The following is a 22681-nucleotide window of genomic DNA, read 5'->3' as shown; positions in this document are numbered from 1 at the left end:
CCTTGAACAGCCTGTCTGCAAGCTGTGAACGGATCCCCTTCATACCCGGTGGGACAACTACAAGTTGGTATATGATTGATAACCGAACACTCAGCGCTTTGTCCACAAGTTCCTGGACAAGGATCGATACACCTGGAGTTACTGCAAGCCTTGTTAGGCGAACAGTCGGTGTTCATCGTACATTCCGGTCTGCATCCTCTGTAAGGATCGCCGTTGTACAGCCGCAGACAAGTGCAAACTCCGTTGTCGCATTGCGCGTTCGGTCCACAAGGGTTTGGAGAGCAAGGATCTTCTGGCACCACAGGTTCAACTCTTTTCGGTTGACATTGGGTGAACGGATCTCCGACGAAGCCTTCGATACAAGTACAGATCGGTATGTGGTTCTGGACTCTGCAGTCGGCGTTGAAACCGCAGGAGCCTACGCAAGGATCTCTGCATTTCTCGCTTATGCAGGCTTTGGTGGAGGGACAGTCGGTGTTCACTATACATTCCGGTCTACAATTTGGTGGCGGTCCGAAGTAGTTGGCAAGGCAAGAACAGGAAGCCTGTTCTCCGATCACTCTACATTCAGAGTTTGGTCCGCATGGAGATGGCACACATGGATTTAGATTTGGTCTGGGTTTTACCTATGGAAGAAGAAGGTTCATGTGTTAACTGAATGGATTTCAATGTCTCTTCGTTTGATTTATTATTCTGATACTGCAGTAGAGGGAAAATGTGTTTTTCTCTAGGCAACATTAAGCTTTTTTGATGAACTACAATGTTCATACGAGTTCTTACCTCTGGTGGAACTTCTCTACACCTGATGAACGGGTCACCAGTGAAACCAGATGGACAGCTACAAATAGGATTGTGATTGATGACCTCGCATCTGGCTCCCAAGCCGCAAGACCCAGCACAAGGATTGGCACACTTGAAATTATGGCACGCTTGATTTGGCGAACATTCTGAACTGACGACACACTCCGGTTTACAGTTGGGAGGTGAACCAGTGAATTCCGGTAGACACGAACACACGCCCTGTCCATTCACGTTTCTGCATTGACTGTTAGGTCCGCACGGCGATGGTTGACAAGGGTCGAAGACTGTTGGTTCAGTCGCTATAAAAAAAATTGAGTTAAGTTTCATAACACTGATTTAATACAGTTAACTTACGTAGTGGTAGTGGAACACGGCATTCCCTGAACGGATCTCCTTCGTATCCCACAGAACATGTACAAGTTGGTATATGATTCACAACGGCACAATCTGCGTTGACTCCACACACTCCAGGGCAAGGATCGACGCATTTGTTCCTGTTGCAGGCCTTGTTCGTAGGACAATCCGAACTCAATACACATTCCGGTTTGCAACTCTCGTAAGGGTTGCCTTGGTAACCTGGAATGCACGTACATGAGCCTACGCCGTTCTTCTGTTTACATTCAGCGTTTGTTCCACATGGTGATGGTTCGCAAGGATTGATTTTCTCATCTTTAGCCTGAATGACGCACTGGACAAATGGGTTTCCTGTATATCCTGGGGAACAAGAGCAAGAAACGGTATGTCCTATGACCTTGCACACTGTGTTTTCTCCGCAGCTTCCTGGACAAGGGTCCGAACATTTGTTGTTGATACATGCAAGATTGGGTTGACAGTCAGGGTTTATGATACATTCTGGTCGGCAGCTCGGTGGATTGCCAACGTAGTTTTCAACACAAGAACAAGCTGCTTGGTCACCAACTACCCTACAAACTGAGTTAGGTCCACAAGGTGAAGGATCGCATGGGTTTACAACCGGTGGTGGTGTTGGTGGTATTCTTATTTCCCTGCATGAAGAGAACGGATCACCTGTCTGTCCTTCTGGACAACTACATATCGGACTGTGGTTGATAACTTCACACCTAGCACCGATTCCGCACGAGCCAAGACAAGGATCTATACATTTCTGGTTGATACAAGCTCTTGTTGGGGCGCATTCTGCACTGACTAGACATTCCGGTTTGCAGTTTGGCGGAGCTCCGAAGTATCCTTGTATACAAGAACATACGGCATTGTTATTGATGTTTCTACATTGGCTGTTTGGACCGCAGGGCGAAGGGTTGCAAGGATCTCTCCTTTCTGGTGGTTTCGGCGCTAATCTGCATAAAGTAAACGGATCTCCGGTTAGACCGCCAGGACAAGAACAAGTTGGAATATGATTGATGACGTCGCATTTGGCGTTTTGTCCACACACTCCAGGACATGGATCCACGCACTTATTCCTGATGCAAGCCTTGTCTCTTGTACATTCAGTGCTCAATACGCATTCTGGTCTGCAAGATTCGTAAGGATTTCCTTGATAGTCAGGCAAACATGTGCATACTCCATTGTCGCACCTAGCATTTGGACCGCATGGTGATGGATTGCATGGGTCACTCTTACGTGGTGGTTCTGTGACGGCTGGTTTCATGGAGCAGAGGGTGAAAGGATCTCCTTCGTAACCCTCCTCGCAAGTACAGATCGGCGTATGATTTAGAATGGTACATTTGGCGTTAACTCCACAGGATCCTGGACAAGGATCTCTGCACTTTTGTTTGATACAAGCTAGCTGACTCGAGCACTCAGAACTGAGCACGCATTCAGGTCTGCAGTTTGGTGGCATTCCGATGAATTCTGGTAGACAAGAGCACGAAGGATTGCCTCCGATCATTCTGCATTGTGAGTTAGGTCCACATGGCGATGGTTGGCATGATGGTGGTCTTTCTGTGTTCTCTTCCTCAACAGCTATAAAAGATTTAGTTTATTAGGAAAGGAAAAAAATTTAAGAAAAGAGTAACTTACGTTGTGGGGCGCATCTTGTGAATGGATCTCCTGAATAACCTGGAGGACAAGCGCAAATGGGATTGTGGTATTTGGTGGTGCACTGTGCGCCAATGCCACACGTGTTAGGGCAAGGATCTGTGCATCTGTTGTTGAGACAGGCCCTATCCTCAGGACATTCCGAACTAACCACACACTCAGGTCTGCAGCTCGGTGGACTTCCAACGTAATTAGGCAAACACGAACAAACAGGTTGGCTGTTAACGTTTCTACATTGGCTGTTTGGTCCACATGGTGATCTTGCACAAGGATCCTGCGGTACTGGTTCTGGCACTTTTCTGATTTCGGTACACTGAGAGAAAGGATCTCCCGTGAATCCTTCCACGCAAGTACAAGTCGGTATATGGTTGGTAACACTGCATTGCGCTAATATTCCACAAGTTCCAGGACAAGGATCCACGCATTTGAAGGAGACACAGGCCAGTTGTGGGGCACAGTCGCTGCTCCTCTCGCATTCTCTGTGACAACCTCGCTCTTTATCGTATGCATTTCCGAAGAAGCCAGTGGCACACGAGCATGCGCCTGCGCCGTTTCTTTCTCTGCACTCTGCGTTCGGCCCACATGGAGATGGGTAACAAGGCGATGGTGGTGGTCCTTCGGTAGCTGAAATATTTGATTAACAATTAAAATTGGTTTCTTGGAATTCTTGGATAGTTTGCCTCCTCTGCAGAAATCTAAATATCAAGAGTTATTTCAGGACGAAGATTAGGTGTCAGGTGGTTTGGACATGAGGAAAATATTCTTTGAACCCTTCGAAAGGAAAGTTTACCGCGTGCTGTTGTTAGTGAATAGAATCTCTGAATATCTTACATGGAGGAGGAGCAATTCTACAAGAACTGATAGGATCTCCGATATAACCAGGCAAACAAGAGCATACAGGCTTATGGTTAACAACTGTACATTGAGCATTGTTTCCGCAGCTTCCAGGACATGGATCTCTGCATTTTTCGCTTTTGCATGCTAAATGATTAGGACATTCGAGATCGTTAATACACTCTGGTCTGCAGTTTGGTGGACGACCTATATAGTTTGGCAAACAAGAGCATGCAGGTTGATCGCCAACAATTCTACATTGAGAGTTTGGTCCACACGGACTAGGTTCACATGCTACTCTTCTAGGTGGAGGAGCTACAAGAATTTAAAGATAATAGATAGAACAGGAAATATAGAATAGTAAAAAGTAGAAAGAAAAATGTTGAGGAAATTCAATCCCCAACACTTTCCTTCCAGAAGAAAGATAAAGAACATACTTGTTTGAGGTATTTGGGAACAGCTGGTGAAAGGATCTCCTGTAAAACCAGGCAAGCAGCCACATATCGGATTGTGATTTATAACCCTACAGCTAGCATTTAAACCACAAGTACCAGGACATGGATCAACGCATTTCTGATTTTTACAAGCGAGATTCTGAGGACATTCCGAGCTTATTATGCATTCAGGTCTACACATAGGTGGTGTTCCAACATAACCTTGAGAACAGGAGCATACAGCCTGGTCGTTTATAGCGCGACATTGACTGTATGGACCACATGGCGAAGGTTGGCAAGGGAAAGTCGGTTTTTTCTCAGCTGTACAAGAAATTAATCATTAAATACTGATCATCAGGTCTATCTGTTTGATTTTATACTGAAATTAGAATTCTTACGTTTCAAAACGTAGCAAAGTCTAGCTGGGTCTCCAGTGTACCCAGTTATACAACTACAAGATGGTGCGTGATTCAGAACTCTACATTCCGCGTTAATACCGCATGTTCCTGGGCATGGGTCTATACATTTATTATTCACGCAAGCCCTGCTACGATCGCAATCTGTATTCGTCACACATTCTGGTCTACAACCAGTGTAAGGATCTCCAGTGTACTCAGGTAAGCATGTACAAGAACCTGCTGTACCCTGTACCTTGCAAAGAGCATTAGCACCACATGGTGAAGGATCACAAGGGTTTCTAGGTCTCTCTGTTGTTGGTGGAGCTAGAAACAAGGTATGAAATGGAAAAGAAGCTCAAGAGATTTACACAGAATATATGAATGATGGTTATTTCAATATAGGCCTTTTTCTCTACGGATAAAGTCAATATTGAAGTAACATCAAATAAGCAGATAAAGTATGAATCTTACTACGTGGAATTTGAGAGCAACCAGTGAAAGGATCACCAGTATAACCAGATACGCATTGACAGTTCGGAGCATGGTTTACAACTATACAATTAGTGAAAGATCCACATGATCCTGGACAAGGATCAACACATTTCTCATTTTGACATGCTAGATTATTTGGACATTCCTCATTTATAGTACACTCTGGTCTACAATTTGGTGCACGTCCAATGTAGTTTGGCAAGCAAGAGCATGCTGCTTGACCAGCTACATTTCTACATTGAGAATTCTGACCACAAGGCGATGGAATGCAAGGATTTTCACTAGGTCGAGGAGTAGTTGCTAAAAAGTAGAATAATACATGCATAACAGAATCGGAAAAAATACAACATAACAGGATTGAAAGATAGAGATTCCAATGGCAGATTTGAAATTCTTACTCTGTCTATTATAGCAAGAAAAATGAGGATGGATGACATCGCTAGAATTCCTAATTTGCCATTAGTTTTTAAAAAATATGTATGTGAATGAATATGATACAAAAGTATATGAAAAGTGAAATACAGAAAAACAAAAAGCTTACATATTTCCCTTATACACTGAATGAACGGATCTCCTATAAAACCAGCAGGACATGTACAAATAGGGTTATGGTTTATAGTATTGCATCGTGCATTTATTCCACAAGTTGCCACACATGGGTCTTGGCATTTATTTTTTATGCATGCTTTGTCCTGTGGACATTCCGAGCTTACCATACATTCAGGTCTACATGCAGGAGGAGACCCAATGTAATTGGTCTGACAAGAACATACAGCATGTTCGTTTATTACTTTACATACACTATAAGGTCCACAAGGTGATGGTTGACAAGGATTTACAAGATCATGCACAACTGTAGGAAGATAAGATATTTGAGAATAGTTCATGAATACAAAGTTTACACTAGAATAGATGAAAGAAACTAAAGGAGGCTTACTAGGTTGTGGTAGGTGACAAGAAGATAGAGGATTTCCTGTGTAACCTGGCAAACAGTTACATATTGGAGCGTGGTTGCTAACAGTACATTCAGCGTTCAAACCACAAGTTCCTGGACAAGGATCTATACATTTATTGTTAACGCAAGCCTTATTTCTAGGACAGTCGGTGTTGGTAACGCATTCTGGTCTGCAACTTGTGTAAGGGTCTCCGAAATATTCCGGTAGACATGTGCAAGAACCAATTCCGTTCTTTTCTCTACAAACAGCGTTAGCTCCACATGGAGAAGGGTTACATGGATTCCTTGGTTGTTCGGTTGGTTGTACAACTAAAATACGTTTTTATAAGATTCTTGAACGTTTTTCGGTTGTGACTCAAAATTGATTCCTCATCTGCAGTTGACTAAGACAAGCTGAAGGCTTTATATCTTTGTAGAAGGGTCAACTGTGAAATGAGGTATCTTAAAATTAATGTAGCCTTACTAGGAATCGCTGAACATCCTCCGAAAGGATCGCCAGTGTAACCAACCCTACAAGAACATACAGAACGGTGGTTTATCACTTGGCAATCCGCATTGATTCCACAAGAACCAGGGCAAGGATCTATGCATTTCTCATTTTGACAAGCCAATGTACTTGAACATTCCGCATTTATTGTACATTCTGGTCTACAATTTGGTGGTCTACCAATGTAGCCAGGTGAACAAGAACACGTTGGTATATTTCCTATTTCTCGACATCTGGCGTTTGGTCCACATGGTGATGGAACACATACATTTTCAGGTGGAGGTGGTTTTCCTGAAGAGAAAATCGTTTATTCACGAAAGATCCCCACCAGTTTCATTAGTCAGTTTGTGAGATTGTGTGATTTCGAATTTGCGTGTGTGTTTAAGTTAGTTCTTTTTGTCTGTATAAGCTTATTGAGTTAATTCCGTTCAATTCTTATTTAACTATGTCAGTTATTAGTTGTTTGTTCTTACTGTCTTCTTGTTGACATCTGACGAACGGATCTCCAGTAAAACTAGGCGAGCAACTACATATCGGATTGTGGTTAACAACTTGGCATCTTGCGTTTATACCGCAGGTTCCTTTGCAAGGATCCTGACATTTTTGATTTATGCATGCTAATTCCAAAGGACAATCAGCACTGATCATACATTCTGGTCTACAGTTAGGAGGAGACCCAATATAGTTTTTATCGCACGTACATACAGCATGACCATTTACAACTCTACATTGGCTGTATGGACCACAAGGTGATGGTTCGCAGGGATTTTTCTCCTCAACCACTAGAGATCAATGAAAGAATGACATGCAGAATAAATATAGTATACAAAGAAAAGAGAAGAAAGTGATGAGCAGAATTGAATACTTCAATATGTCAGCATATCGATTTGTCATATTTTTGCCATAACTGTTTCATCCGAAACCACAAAATAACCAAATAATCTCGAGAACCTATACTCAATTTTGCTCATCATCTGAAATCTTCAAAACTACAAGCTTCAACTGAGTTTGAAGAGAAACAGAAGGAAGAGTACATACCAGCTTGAATGATGTGACATGCTACAGTTGGATTTCCAGTATAACCTTCTATACAATAACAACTTGGCGCGTGGTTGTATACCCTACAATCGGCATTCAAACCGCATGTTCCTGGACAAGGATCTTTACATTTCATATTGACACAAGTCTTGTCCCTAGGACAATCGTTATTGATTACGCACTCAGGCTTACAACTTGTGTAAGGGTCCCCAAAGTACTCAGGTAAACATGTACAAGATCCAACACCGTTTCTTTCAGTGCAAACAGCGTTAGAACCACAAGGTGATGGATTACAGGGATGTGCCTCTTCCTCCAATACAGGTTGAAGAGTACAACCAACGAATGGATCGCCAGTAAAACCAATGTTGCATTGACAAACTGGTGAATGTTGAACAACCCTGCAATAGCTGTTTGAACCGCAAGAACCAGGACAAGGATCCCTACATTTTTCCCTGATACAAGCCAGGTTCCCTGGACACTCTGTATTTATTGTGCACTCAGGTCTACAACTTGGTGCACGACCAATAAAATCAGGTAAACAGGAACATACGGCCCTGCCGTTAATGTTTCTACATTGAGAATTTGGTCCACAGGGCGATGGTAAGCATGCATCACTAGGTGGTATTGGTAAAGGTTTTCCTGAATAAGAATGAAGAAAAGTTATAGAGAAAGTTCATAAGTATAGAATGGAGGAAATGGCAGAACCAGTAACATAAAAGATCTCCATTGAAGGAACTGAAGCCATCTTTAAATCACAGATGGTATTGATTATTATGGTGAATGTAATGATTGCTTGCAACAAGTTCTTGTTATTAGGTATTCCTTATTTACCGAACATAGTACATAGTACAGAAATTGAACGTCCTTATTGGAAGACCCTTTATGTGATTCAAAAAATCATACTGGTTCTCCAGAAATAAGGAAAACCATCTTACTTTCTTCTATGCACAACTGGAATGGATCTCCTGTGTAGTTCGGTGGACAACTACATATTGGATTATGATTTATTACTTTACATCTTGCATTCGGACTGCAAGTACCAGGACAAGGATCTCTACACTTTTGCCCAATGCATGCCCTATCTTGGGAACATTCAGAACTAACTGTACATTCTGGGCGACATGCAGGTGGTGCGCCAATGTAATTTCTCTGACAAGAACATACAGCATGTCCGTTTACAACTCTACATTCACTAAAAGGTCCACATGGAGATGGTAGGCAAGGATCTCTTTCTTCCACAACTAAGGAAAAAGTTCGTGAAGATACAGAAAGAAAGATGAAGAGTTATCACGATCAGACTGTATCGGATGGATATCAATCTGATCGAGACTTGAAATAAAGAAAGGAGCTTACTAGGTTGAATGATATGACAAGACACCAGTGCGTTGCCAGTGTATCCTGAGAGGCAGTAGCAATTTGGAGCATGATTGTACACTTTACATTCAGCGTTCAGACCGCATGATCCAGCGCAAGGATCTCTACATTTGTTATTGAAACAGGCCTTGTCCATCGTACAATCACTATTCGTTACACATTCTGGTCTGCAACCAGCGTATGGATCTCCGAAATATTCTGGCAAACATGTGCAAGAACCTACTCCATTTTGTTCTCTACAAAGAGCGTTAGCACCGCATGGCGAAGGATTGCAAGGATGTCTTTCCTCTTCAACTGGAGGTACTGAAATTCACCAAACATCTTAGATTCACGGTTCAACAATAACCAAGCATATCGTTAGCAAGCTACGTTAGAGTATTATTCGTATATTCACGTATCAATTCTTACATTCTTGACATCCAACGAACGGATCTCCAGTGAATTGTGGAAGGCAGAAACAAACAGGTACGTGGTTTATCGCTTTACATTCAGTATTTATACCGCAAGAACCAACGCAAGGATCTATGCACTTCTGATTCTGACAAGCTCTCATCGGATCGCATTCAGAGCTCACCGTACATTCAGGTCTACAGTTGGGAGGTCTGCCATAATAGTTTGGCAAACAGGAACAAACAGGTCTACTATTCTGCACGCGACATTCGGAGAATGCGCCACAAGGTGATGGAATGCATGGGTTTTGTTCGACTTCAGGTATTTCTACAAAAAGCAACATGCAATATGCTGAAATAAAAGCACCCAGGAGTGTTGAAAACATCCAGTTCTCGTGGAAAAGTTAATGAAAAAGAGGTTCTTAAACGAACTGGATATTTCCAAAACTTCGAAACATGCTTACTTGGCTGCAAATAACATCTACTGAATGGATCTCCAATATACCCAGACGGGCAGCTACAGACAGGATTATGCATGATAACTTTACAATGAGCATTGTAACCACAAGTACCAAGGCAAGGATCTATACATTTCTGATTTTTGCATGCTTTATCCATAGGACATTCAGCGCTTATCATACACTCAGGTTTACATGCTGGTGGACCTCCGATATACCCTACGTCACAGGAACAAACGGGTCTATCGTTTTGTACCCGACAAATACTATATGGACCACAAGGTGAAGGGCTACAAGGGTTTCGTCTAGGTTGTTCAACTAAAGTAAAAGAGAAATTAGGATCGCGCGGTTTACAAAATTCGAGAGCGGTCTTACTAGGTTCGATTTTTCTGCAAAACGTCAAAGCGTTGCCAGTGAAACCTTTCAAACAGTAACACTGTGGATTGTGATTGATGACGCTACATTCAGCGTTCACTCCGCAGCTTCCAGGGCAAGGATCTTTACATTTCATGTTGAAACACGCTTGGTTGTGAGGACAATCGGTACTCATGAGACACTCGGGTCTACAGCCCGTATATGGGTCACCAAAGTATTCGGGGAGACACGTACAAGAACCAACGTTATTGTGTTCTTTACAAATAGCGTTTGGACCACATGGCGAAGGATTACAAGGATGAGTTGGTTCGGGTACAACTATAAAATAGAATTGAAAATAAAAGAAATGTAGAACATGCAGAGAATAAACTCCAATTGAATCCATAACCATAAAAAAGTTTCGATTGTGGAATATTTGAAACAACAAGCCATATAACCAAGATGGAGAGGATATTAAAATACAAAAACTCACTTTCTATCGGGTTGCAACCAGAGAACGGATCTCCTTCAAAACCTGTGATGCAGCTACATGTTGGATTGTGGTTCCTTACTGTACACTGAGCGTTGAACCCACACGAACCAACGCAAGGATCTTTGCACTTGTTGTTTAGACAAGCAAGGTGAGAAGGACAATCCTGGTTGATGACACATTCTGGACGGCAGTTAGGTGGAGCACCATACATTCCTGGCAAACAGGAACACACCGCCCTGTTTTGGCTTGTTCGGCATTCTGAGTTCGGACCACATGGTGATGGTAAACATGGTGTCATTGGTGGAACTTCCCTTGCTGCAATTGAGAATATATTATAGTAATCTCTTAGTGGAGCAACCAATGGAAGGACATAATTAAGATTTGATAAGACAAGGGTAGTTTAGTATTTTGCGAAGATGACTCACTCTCTTTTTCACATAGAACAAATGGATCTCCGAAATAGTTTGGTGGGCAACTACAAATAGGATTGTGGTTCTTCACTTGACATCTGGCGTTCCTTCCACAAGTACCAGGACATGGATCCATACACTTCTGGTTGATACATGCTTTGTTCAAGGCGCATTCTGAACTGAGCAGACATTCTGGCTTGCAATTTGGTGGACTACCGAAGAAATCTGGCTGACACGAGCACACAGCTCGGTTATTGCTTGGTTGGCAGATGCTGTTCGGTCCACATGGAGATGGCTCGCACGGATTTTCAGCTGTGAAAAAAATTAAATTATATAGTAACGAGATTCATTTCGTAGAGCTTTATGAACTTACATATTGGTGGTGGTGCAAGTCTACAAGAAGTGAATGGATCCCCAATGAAACCTTGAGCACAAGAGCATACAGGCACATGGTTGACTACGTAACATTCTGCGTTCGTTCCACATCTTCCTTGACAAGGATCTCTGCAATGTTGAGCCAAACAAGCCAAGTTGCTTGAACAGTCTGAATCGATGGTACATTCTGGTCTGCAACCTCCTGCGTAGGGATTGCCTATGTAGGGAGGAATACAACTACATCTTGCCACGCCATCACTCGATGTACACTGAGCGTTTGTACCACAAGGCGATGGATTGCAAGGATCCTTTGGTACAGGCATAGGAATCCTGGAACATTCTATGAAGGCGTCTCCTTCGTACCCTTCCAAACATGTGCAGAATGGAACGTGGTTGACAATGTTACATTTGGCATTTCTACCACACGAATTGATGCAAGGATTCACGCATTTCTCTTTAACGCATGCCTTATCCCTTGGACATTCCTGGTTGATAACGCACTCTGGTCTACAATTTGGTGGACTTCCTACGTAGTCAGCTACACAAGAACAAACGGGTCTATCTTCTTTCACTTGACATATGGAGTTGGGACCACATGGTGATGGTACGCAAGGATTAGTCCTTGGTATGTCTGGCTGTCTAGATGTATAACAGTTCACGAAAGGATCTCCTTGTTGTCCTGGAGCACAGCTACAGATAGGATTATGATTAATTACGTTGCAAAGAGCGTTCTTTCCACAAGCACCGATACATGGATCGACACATTTCCTGTTGTAGCATGCTTTAGTTTGTGGACACTCTGAAGTAACAATACATTCAGGTTTGCAAGCTGGTGGCGAGCCAAGGTAATTAGGTAAGCATGAACATGTTGCATATCCTTGTGGAGATAGTAGGCATCTACTGAAAGGACCGCATGGTGATGGATCACATGGGTTTCCAGACGGTTGTATCGGTTTGGGCGTGTGGCAAGATACGAAAGGATCACCAGCTTGCCCTGGTGGACATATGCAAATAGGAACATGGTTTGATACTTCGCACTTCGCTCCAACTCCACACACTCCATTGCAAGGATCGACGCATTTGTTGTTGATACAAGCTTGATTCAGACTACAATCAGTATTGATAACACATTCCGGTCGGCAAGCTATCCAAGGATTTCCGAAGAATCCTTTCCTGCAGGTACAAGTAACGCCACCCTTCTTTTGCAAGCACAAGGCATTAGCACCACACATAAAGCTGTCGCATGTTTCAGTTCTATCTTCCGGTTTCATCGGAACTGTGCAATGTTCGAACGGATTTCCTTGAAGTCCCGGAGGACAAGTACATATTGGAGTGTGAGTAACCACGTGACACACTGCGTGTACTCCGCAAGATCCCAAACAAGGATCTTGGCAGGTATATCCCAAACAGGCCTTGTCGAATGCACAATCTGAGTTAGTCAAACATTCTGGTCTACATTGTGGATTGTAAGCTGCATCAGGTCTCAAACATGGATCACAAATGGCCACTTGGGGCCCATATGCGTTACATTCAATGTCATAACCACATGGAGATGGTGTGCAAGGCGTGCTTATGTTCGTCGATGGTATTTTAACTGGTGGTGTACGTACACATTGGTAGAGAGGGTCACCCATGTAGCCCTCCAAACAAACGCAAGAAGCTGTGTGGTCTCTAACTTGACATTGAGCATTAACACCGCATAAAGCACTCAGACAAGGATCTTTGCAACGTCTATCTAAACAAGCTTGAGTTAGAGGACAATCTGTGTTAAGAACACATTCTGGTTGACAACCAAACTGTGGGTCTCCTCTGAAATCAGGCAAACATGTACATACTGCCCGTCCTCTGACGTTTTGACAAATTGTGTTGATTGCACAAGGGTTTGGCATGCACGGGTCGTTTTCTGGCATTATCGGTACTTTGAAGCAGTTGATTACTGGATTTCCGGTGTATTCATGGCGACAGGTACAAACTGGATGATGTTTCTCGACTCTACAATCTGCGTTCACACCGCAAGCACCTGGACATGGATCTCTGCATCTGTATCCCATACAAGCCTGATGTTCTCCGCAGTTTTCATCCACAACGCATTCGTAGCCGTGACAACCACCAGGACCTGTAGGATCTCCTCCAAAACCATCGGGACACCTACATAACGAATTTCCTTCAGGTGTTACTATACACTGAGCTCCTGGACCACAAGGATTTGGCGAGCATGGACTTGACGGTTCCAACCTGCATCCGTAGTACGGATCACCCATAAATCCTGGTTTGCAGTAACATTGTTCTTGGTTGTTCGAGACGTAACAGTCAGCGTTGAGTCCGCAAGGTCCAGGTGAGCATAATATGGGTGTTACAACAGGCTCACCGCAACTTCTGAAAGGATTTCCCACCAACCCAACGGGACAGAAGCATGCCGGTTCTCTGAAAGGATCGCACTGTGCTCCAAGCCCACATGGGTTTGGTTCACACGGATTCTTTTGCTCCAAACAACCTCTTATGGTGTTGGGACTTTCCAGATAGCCGGGAAGACATGTACATTTCGAGAAACCGTTGCTTAAAATTGAACACTGAGTGTTTGGCCCACAAGGTGAAGGATCGCATGGGTTCTTAGGCAGATCACATGGTATTTGTGGTGGTGTTCCTTCGTATTCTGGTAGACAGAAGCATACAGCTTTGCCGCCGACGACTCTGCATCCTGAATTTGGGCCGCAAGGGTTTGGTGAACATTCATCTCCTTCTGGAACTGGAAGAAAATTTGAGAATGAGTTGAGCTATCTCGACACTAGTTTGGATGAGTGGAAAAACATTAGAAACACTTTGAATTCTACCACGGATCACAAGACAATGATGAACCGAATAAAGACCATGGCCATGAGGACAATCCTGTGATGAACAACGTCTTTTTGTTTTGTCCGAAAATGGTTTTTTTGTGACTGACTAGATTGTTCTGAAAGGAGAGTAGTACAATACTTACCACAATTCTTGAATGGATTTCCAGTTAATCCTTTAGGACAGTAGCAGATCGGGTTTCCGTTATCCAACTCGCACAGGGCGAAGGTTCCACAAGGATTTGGTTCACATGGATTTGACGGAGGCTGGCAAACCACTGCTGGGTTGCCTACATAACCCGGTGGACATTTGCAAGAGGCTCTATGGTAAATAACCTCACATATGGCATTGGCCCCACATTGACAAGGTGAAGAACATTGACCGTTTAAGCAGGCTTCGTTCGAACTACAATCTTCGTCCTGTCGGCAACCGTACACTTTCTCGCAAGAGATGAAAGGATTTCCAGCATAGCCTGGTAAACATCTACATTCCGTTCCGTGATCTTTCGGTAAACATTCAGCGTTATCACCGCAGCTATCTTCGAAACAAGGGTTTATGCAAAGTCTGTTCAGACGGTCGCAAAGTTTGTTCGGTGGACAGTCCTCGTTGTATTGACAGATGGGTTTGTAGTCTGGCACTGAAATTGAACATAAAAAATTAATCTTCTCAATGTGCCGTTTGGTGCTTTGTCCAAAAAAGAAGAGGAACTTGAAATACTTCGATTAAACTTGGCACTGAAATGCAATATCGATTGCAAGTATCGAGCAGTACTTCTTCAGTTGAAATATTTATTCTTCTTTTTCAGGTGATTGAATCGAGTTTCACTTACCAGCTACGCATCCAACATAGCCATTTCCTTGATATCCCTCTGCGCAGCTGCAGTCCGATCCATGGTTGGTGTTGATACAGATTGCGTTGTGCGCACAAGGGTTCCTTACGTCACATGGTCGTTGGCAGGAGTAGTTTATGCACGCTTCGGTTATTGGACACTCTTCATTTACAGTGCAACGTACTATGAGGAAAGGTGCAAAAAGAAATAGTAAGACAGGATGCTAATCTAATATATACAAGTACGTATTGATTGAAGTATTCACATTATCTATAAAATCTACATATTTTCTCGAAAAATGACCAAATTTGACAGAACGTTCGTAACTTTTGTTTATTGTTGTTTTTTATTTTTAGTTTTATCGTTGAGTTTTTGTTGGTTATTTTGAATTAGCGATTAATAAATTAATTCAGTTATGGAATGTATTGAGGAGTATTATGTGCATTGGGGTCTTACTTGACTCTGACTTGAAGCATTTGACAGCTGGATTTCCTTCGTATCCCTTGGGACATGTACATATGGGCCTGTGCATTTTTGCCTGACACTTGGCTGTACTTGCGCAGGCGTTAGTAAATTCGCATGGATCTTGACATACTGACATATAACATGCCTCGCTCTCGAGGCAATCGATGTCATACTCGCAAGGTTTAGGTACTTTCGGTTGACCTGGTTCTAGTTAGAAGTTAGATTTCATTAATATGTATAATGGATGGATTATGGTTTATTACAATCGTAGGTACCAATCACAAATTTCATTATGTAACATTTGTACTCTAATTTGGGATTGGTTTTTCTTAGTTCAATTATCTCAAACGCGTTTTTTGGAACTTCACATACTTAACATGCATTACATATCTACATTGCAACGTTAGTTTGCTCTTCACTCTGGGAATTGGCTTTCAATGAAAATGGCTTAATTCCAGGCACTGTGATGACTTGATAGTGATACTTTCAAATCTTCTCATAAAGATCATAACCTAACAATTGACAGTTGACTCCAAGTTCCAACGAGAAGAGCAAAATCAAAAAACCCTCAACCAATTCGTGTTTTTCTTCATTACGTCAAAATGTACATATTTACACGTTCTTTTTCAGTTTTCTTTAAATTCAAATATGAAATTATTCTTATACCTTTGAAGCACATCCTGGAGGAATTGCCAACAAAATGTGTAGGACATTTGCAAGTGACCTGATGATTTTCCGTTGTGCATAATGCGTTAGGTGCACAATGGCCAATAGAACACCCTCTTATGCATTTTTCATTAACACAAACTTCATCTGGAGTGCAGTCAGAGTCTTTTTCACAGAAAGTAGTATCATTCTTGAGAGAATCAGTATAATTCCCGATTGAAACAATAGGTATGCTTTCATTGAACACCAATTCTGTTGAGGTTCCAATGATTTCTTGAGTAACTGTAGTGAAAGGTGTCTCAGTTGTCAATGCCTCTTCAGAAGTTTTTTGTGACGATGTAGATCGTACTGACTCTGTAGTAGACGTTCTACCCTCCTCGGCTTCAGTAATTCCTTTCGGTGTTTTCGTCTTATCCGTTTTTTGTTCCACCACTTGAATTGTACTTCTAGGTTTTTCTGTAGTATAAACAGTAGTTTCCTGAGGATTCGTGAAAGGAACCGTTTCTGTCAAAGTAACACTTGTGAACGGCATTGCTTCTGAAGTAACTTCCGAAATGATCCTCGTTGGGCTTGTATATGGAACTGATTCTGTAACTATTCCTTCAAAGGTGGTTGACAATGTAGTTTCAGAACGGTTCACAGTAGCACTTGTGAATAGATGTGTAGTTAATTCAGATTCTGTTGTAGGAATAGTTGTTGGTTGTTTCTCTGTAATTGTTTCACTAACAGTAGAAATTTCTTCTGTTGATGTTATGATTTTTAAAGTAGTTATTCTTCCTGGTGTCGAAGTTTCTTCAGTTGAACCAATTGATGTCACATTTTCAATTGTTGTTGAAAGTTCTTGGGTTAAACCAGCTTCAGTGGTTACTTTTACCACTGAACTTTCTGTTTTTCCCGCGAATGTTGTTGATTCACCATGAGTTGACTCGCTTTCTGTTGATGCCATTGAAGCTGGAATAGCTTCTGTAGTTACTTCACCCTCACGTGTAACAGAACCTGTTGATTTGTTTTCAACAACTGTGACCATTGAAGAAGCTTCAGTTGTTATATGAATCGGTAGTTCAAAAGTTACTCCTGATGTTGTACCTGCAACTTCTCCAATTGTACTAGATTCGGTTGAAGCAACTGTTGTCATTTCTGAAATTTTTTCTGTAGTTTTACCAGAAGAAGTGTAAACTTCACTTCCAGATGTTACAGTAGGTCCTGTTGATTCGCTAAAAGTTGTTTCTTTTTCTGTTGATGCACTAATAGTTGGAGAAGTTTCTGTGGTTGATATACTCATTGATGTTCTGTTTTCAGAACTAATCGAGGTAGTACTACTCTCAATAGTTGAAATGTTTGTTTCTCCGGTGTCAACTGAAGAACTTTCTTCAGTTGTATATTCTCTAATTTTATCTGTGGATACTCTCACTGACGTTGTTTCACTTGTACTGACAGTTGGCAGAAGTTCTGAAATGGTTGTCAATTCTGAAGTTGCACCAGCCACCCCAGAAGTATGACTGACAGTTGGATACGCTCCGTATGTTGTTTCAGGATATGTAGTTATTTCTTCCAAAGTAGTTTCTCCTTCCCTTGCAGAAACTGACAGTGTTGTTTCGCTTCCGAAAGTCGGAGAAAATGTAGAAACTTCTTGCGCTGAAGAAGTGGTGCTTAATAGACCTCCAGTCATAGTAAAAGTTTCCTCGGAAGTAAGATTCCCACTAGTCGTCGATTCAGATATTACTCCTATTGATTCCGTTGACTTAGTTCCATTTCCGCTAACAAGTGTTGTTTCTTCAGTCCTTATAGTGGAAGTGCCTAAACTGGTGATTCTTGCTGCTGTGGTCTGTTCTTCGCCAGCTGTAAATACGCTAGGGTGCTGAGTTGCATACTCAGTTGTGATAGGTTCTGAAGATGTAGTATTCATAGGTTTCTTTCCTTCTGTACTTGTAGGTTCCATATAAATAGAAACGGGAATTGTGAAGTAAGGATAAAATTCAGGTTCCGTTCTATTTTGTGCAGGAGGTTTAATTGTAGTAGGCGTAAAAGTACCTTGTGTTCCAATTGTTTTATTTGGAGTAGTTGATGTACTGGTGACCATAGTTTTTTCAGTAGATCTGGATGGCATTTCTTCTATTGTTTTTGCAGTAGATGCAGGTTCCGGTACCTCAGGCTCTATGGAAATTGTGAAAGTACTTTCCTTTTCTGTAGTTTGATATTCTGATGGAACAAAATGAGAGGTGGTAGTTGTTTTGAAAGAAGTAAGTGTTGTAGGTTCCTCTGAAATAATTTCTGATACTAATTTACTTTCCGTGGATGTTGGTCCGATCTTTTGGGTTGTTATAAATTCTGTAGTGTATTCTGTTGTGGATTTTTTGATAGTCACATATTTTTCGGTTGTAGACGGTGTTTCTCTCATTGTTGTAGTTGATATAGATTCTGTAATTTCAGGTTCTATGGGAATTGGGTATTCTTCTCTCGAAGTCGATTTTAATTCAGGAGAAAGCGAAGAAGTCGCAGTCTCTGAAGAAGTAGAGATCGTTGTTTCTTCTGATAGTGTTGATTTGGTTTCTGTGGATGTTGCTCCAATTTTTTGAGTTGTTATAGTGTCTGTAGTGTATCCCGGTTGTTCCTCACTTACTGTTACATTACTTATAGAAGTAACAGTAATATATTTCTCGGTTGTAGCTGGTATTTCTGTCATTATTGAAGTTGATTTAGGTTCTGGTGACCCAACATCGACAGAAATTGTGTAACCATAATCTTCTTTTACGGGCTTTTGAGATTCAGTAGAGACTGAACTAGACGTTATGGTAGTTCTTGATGTTGATTCAGTTTCCTTGGATGTTAATCCAATCTCTTCAGTTGTTATAGATTCTGTTGTGTATTCTGTTGAGGTTGTTGATTTATTTTCTTTAACTGATGCATCACTGGTAGAAGTCATAGTGATATATTGTTCCGTTGTAGTCTGTGTATCTCTCATTTTTGTAGTTGACGTAGATTCTGGTAATTCAGGTTCAATGGGAATAGGGTATTCTTCTTTCACAGTTGATTGCAACTCAGGAGAACGAGAAGAAGTTGAAGTTTTTAAAGTCGTTGGTTCTTCTGGAAATCCTTCTTTGGTGTAACTTTCTGTTGTCGATTCTTCTTCACTAACTGATACATTGCTGATAGAAGTAACAATAATGTATTTTTCAGTTGTGGAGGTTTGGGGAAAAACTAATTCAGTTTTTTCAATGTGTTCAGTAGTCCCATATGATGATGTTAATCTTTCAGTAGAGGTTTCAAAAGTTTCTGTGAATACTGACTCTGTAACTGCGTAGGGTTCCGTAGAACTCAAGGTGCTATGATAAGTTTGTGTGTATTCTTCAGTGCTCAACGAACTTGAGCCATTCTTTCCTATGTCTACAGAAATACTAGGTGTTTGGGTTACTAATGTTACAGTACTCGGAGTTTGTGTTTCTGTTAGTGTTTCAGGAGGTGCAGTACCCATATCTGTTATACCAAAAAAAAAACAAAAAGTTCAATTATACATTAGAACTTATCAACAAGCATACACCGAGTGGATGATGTTAATGACATGCAGCATCAAGCAAATCACCATAACCAAAACCAGAACAGGAAATGAAACGAACGCCACAATTGAGAGAATATCTTCTACACAATAAAATCTGTACGAGAAGGAGTATGTGAACAGTCCCAAAAATTCACATATGTACAGTAAGCTAAATAGGTACATGACATTGCATACAGAGCGCCTCACGAATCAAGATAGAAGTGAATGACAGTGTTGCTATTTAACATGAGTTATTGGACAAAATATACAGTTAGATGGATGTAAGCTGCAACAGATAGATAATAGAAATGTTCCATTTGATCCGAAAGCCTCGCTTCTCTTGGGTTGGGATCCCAACTTGATGGTATCCTGTCGATGGCTGCATTGAGAGGGAATAGGGAGGAGGAAGGTGATTCGAAAACAGCAACACCTTGTCGATAATGAATGATGTTGAGGTTTATTTTGTTCGACTTACCCCTGATACAAGCTCCTGTTGTTGGATCGCAGGCCACACCAGGTGGACAATGCTCGCATCCTGTAGTTTTGCCAGGTTCCTCATCTGTAATATATACAATTGATGTATTCAGATGTACAATTTTAAAAATGAGGCCCTATAACGGGGAAAAGACCCAGTTAAGGAGGTTATGAAGGTATCTGAGGTTATGAAACAGCAGATTACTGAAAAATCGAGAAAATACTTTTTACTTACGAAGAACACAATTACATCCATCGCATACGTAGTTTGCATGACCACAGTCGGTGTGTTTTCTGCATTGACAGACTGGAGAAAAATGCAGGAAATTCATTAGCATATCTGGTATTGAAGCGAATCAAATATATTTATACTAACCCTTCACACAAACTGGCTGATGATCTTGAACCTGACAATCTTGCGACTTCTGACATGGATTGGAAACTAAACATGGATTATTACATTTTCCTCCGATACAAGCTTGTAGAGATGAACATTCAGAGTGAGATCGACACTGAATATCTGGATGGAAAAATTCACATTGAGTATGCAGATATGAGAAAAGGATTTTCGTCTTTTCATAAAACAAAACAACAAAAACAAAGCAAATAAGCCAAATATACAATGCTAGTATGAGCAAATGATGGAACCACAACCAAAAGATATTACCAACACCTCACTATGTACATCTTGTATGAAACGAAACTCGAACTTTTCTAGTCGAGTGTACCAAATGGCTTTGGTATGTGTCGAACTTCTATACCATGCAATGGCGGATCTGTGGTGTTCAGCAGGTTCAAGTATCGATCGACCTGTATATGTTGATTCAATATTTGTATGAAATATTGAAAATAGCAGTGGCGGCAGTGATACCCTTATTTCATTATTACCTGCTGGTGGTCGACATTCACTAATTTCCTTAATTGTTTCGTTGATTGAACAAATGCATTGGGGTGAGTGGTTAACAACACGACAGTCGAAGTTGGTTGGACAAGGATTTGGAATGCAGGGGTAAATACAATGGTAGTTGAGGCACGACTCAGAGGGAAGACATTCTGAATCGCTAGAACAGTTTTTGGGACTGGAAGCAGATTCCACACGGGGTGTGGTAGCTGATTGCATTTTAGATTCTCGGGTTGTCGGTTTGAAGGTCGTTAGTTTGGTATCTGCCGTCTGAGTTACTTGTGTGGATTTAGTGTCGTGTACTGGGGTGATTGTAACGAATTTCTCAGTAGTAGTAGTCATGGGATAAACTAATTCCAGTTCAGTAGTTGTTGGAATATCCAGAGGCTCTGAAGTTGGTTCAGTTTCTTCAGGAGTTGTTCCAACATATTGAAAAGATGTTGTTTCAGTAGGAGGGATTTCTGTTCCCTTTACCTTTACAGTGACATGGTCGGCTGGTACAAGTTTTTTGGTAGTTGCAGTTTTTTCAGTGAATTCAAGTGTGGATGTCATCAAACTAGATCCCTCGGTTACTGTGAACTTATTAGGATATACCGTTAGGGGCGCACTTTCAGTTTCCATTTCGGATACAGTTTTTATTTCCGATGATGATTCATATTCTGTGGTCGTATACTCTCCTGACACACTTACTGAACTTGTCATTTCCATTGGTTTTGTTGGGGAGTGAGAACTAACTTCAGGATATACAGTTCCAGTTGTTCTCTCACCTTCCGTAACCACACCTGAGGTGGTTGTTTCAGATGGAACTGATGCTGTTGCATACTTTTCTGTTGATATACCTTCAGTACTGGGCATCTCACTCGCTTTTGTTGAAGATAAAGTTGTAATTTCTGGAAACACAGTTCCAGTTGTTTTCTCACCTTCTGTTACCACACCTGAGGTGGTTGTTTCAGATGGAACTGATGCCATTGTATACTTTTCTGTTGATATACCTTCAGTAGTGGCCATCTCACTTGGTTTTGTTGAAGAGTAGGTTGTTATTTCTGGATACACAGTTCCAGTTGTTCTCTCACCTTCTGTTACCAGACCTGAGGTCGTTGTTTCAGATGGAACTGATGCTGTTGTATACTTTTCTGTTGATATACCTTCAGTACTTGGAATCTCACTTGGTTTTGTTGAAGAGTAGGTCGTTATTTCTGGATACATAGTTCCAGTTGTTCTCTCACCTTCTGTAACCACACCTGAGGTGGTTGTGTCAGATGGAACTGATGCCATTGTATACTTTTCTGTTGATATACCTTCAGTACTTGGCATCTCACTAGGTTTTGTTGAAGAGTAGGTTGTTATTTCTGGATACACAGTTCCAGTTGTTCTCTCACCTTCCGTAACCACACCTGAGGTGGTTGTTTCAGATGGAACTGATGCTGTTGCATACTTTCCTGTTGATATACCTTCAGTACTGGGCATCTCACTTGGTTTTGTTGAAGAGTAGGTTGTTATTTCTGGATACACAGTTCCAGTTGTTCTCTCACCTTCTGTAACCACGCCTAAGGTGGTTGTTTCAGATGGAACTGATGCTGTTGTATACTTTCCTGTTGATATACCTTCAGTACTGGGCATCTCACTTGGTTTTGTTGAAGAGTAGGTTGTTATTTCTGGATACACAGTTCC

At 41.5% G+C, this 22681-nt stretch overlaps 1 protein-coding gene across 1 annotated transcript in view; it reads right to left on the bottom strand.

Moving 5' to 3' along the window:
• Positions 1–22681, bottom strand: part of LOC123680044 — a 225248-nt gene that overhangs the window by 39808 nt on the left and 162759 nt on the right. Inside the window, exons 22-49 of the mRNA XM_045617694.1 lie at positions 20486–20629; positions 20345–20416; positions 20111–20194; positions 16101–19574; positions 15426–15641; positions 14970–15152; positions 14286–14777; positions 11307–14054; positions 10949–11245; positions 10524–10838; positions 10052–10369; positions 9683–9994; positions 9238–9546; positions 8809–9132; positions 8391–8696; positions 7456–8094; positions 6891–7199; positions 6394–6708; positions 5913–6239; positions 5517–5828; positions 4955–5275; positions 4484–4807; positions 4089–4406; positions 3649–3966; positions 2800–3441; positions 1156–2742; positions 781–1100; positions 2–626 (exon numbers count right to left, since the gene is read on the bottom strand). Of these exons, the coding sequence (XP_045473650.1) occupies positions 2–626; positions 781–1100; positions 1156–2742; positions 2800–3441; positions 3649–3966; positions 4089–4406; positions 4484–4807; positions 4955–5275; positions 5517–5828; positions 5913–6239; positions 6394–6708; positions 6891–7199; positions 7456–8094; positions 8391–8696; positions 8809–9132; positions 9238–9546; positions 9683–9994; positions 10052–10369; positions 10524–10838; positions 10949–11245; positions 11307–14054; positions 14286–14777; positions 14970–15152; positions 15426–15641; positions 16101–19574; positions 20111–20194; positions 20345–20416; positions 20486–20629 (15951 nt within the window). The remainder of the gene's footprint in view (position 1; positions 627–780; positions 1101–1155; positions 2743–2799; positions 3442–3648; positions 3967–4088; positions 4407–4483; positions 4808–4954; positions 5276–5516; positions 5829–5912; positions 6240–6393; positions 6709–6890; positions 7200–7455; positions 8095–8390; positions 8697–8808; positions 9133–9237; positions 9547–9682; positions 9995–10051; positions 10370–10523; positions 10839–10948; positions 11246–11306; positions 14055–14285; positions 14778–14969; positions 15153–15425; positions 15642–16100; positions 19575–20110; positions 20195–20344; positions 20417–20485; positions 20630–22681) is intronic.

Source organism: Harmonia axyridis, chromosome 5 (genome assembly GCF_914767665.1).
Source record: "Harmonia axyridis chromosome 5, icHarAxyr1.1, whole genome shotgun sequence".
NCBI lineage: Eukaryota > Metazoa > Arthropoda > Insecta > Coleoptera > Coccinellidae > Harmonia > Harmonia axyridis.
This window is presented reverse-complemented; position numbering and strand designations above follow the sequence as displayed.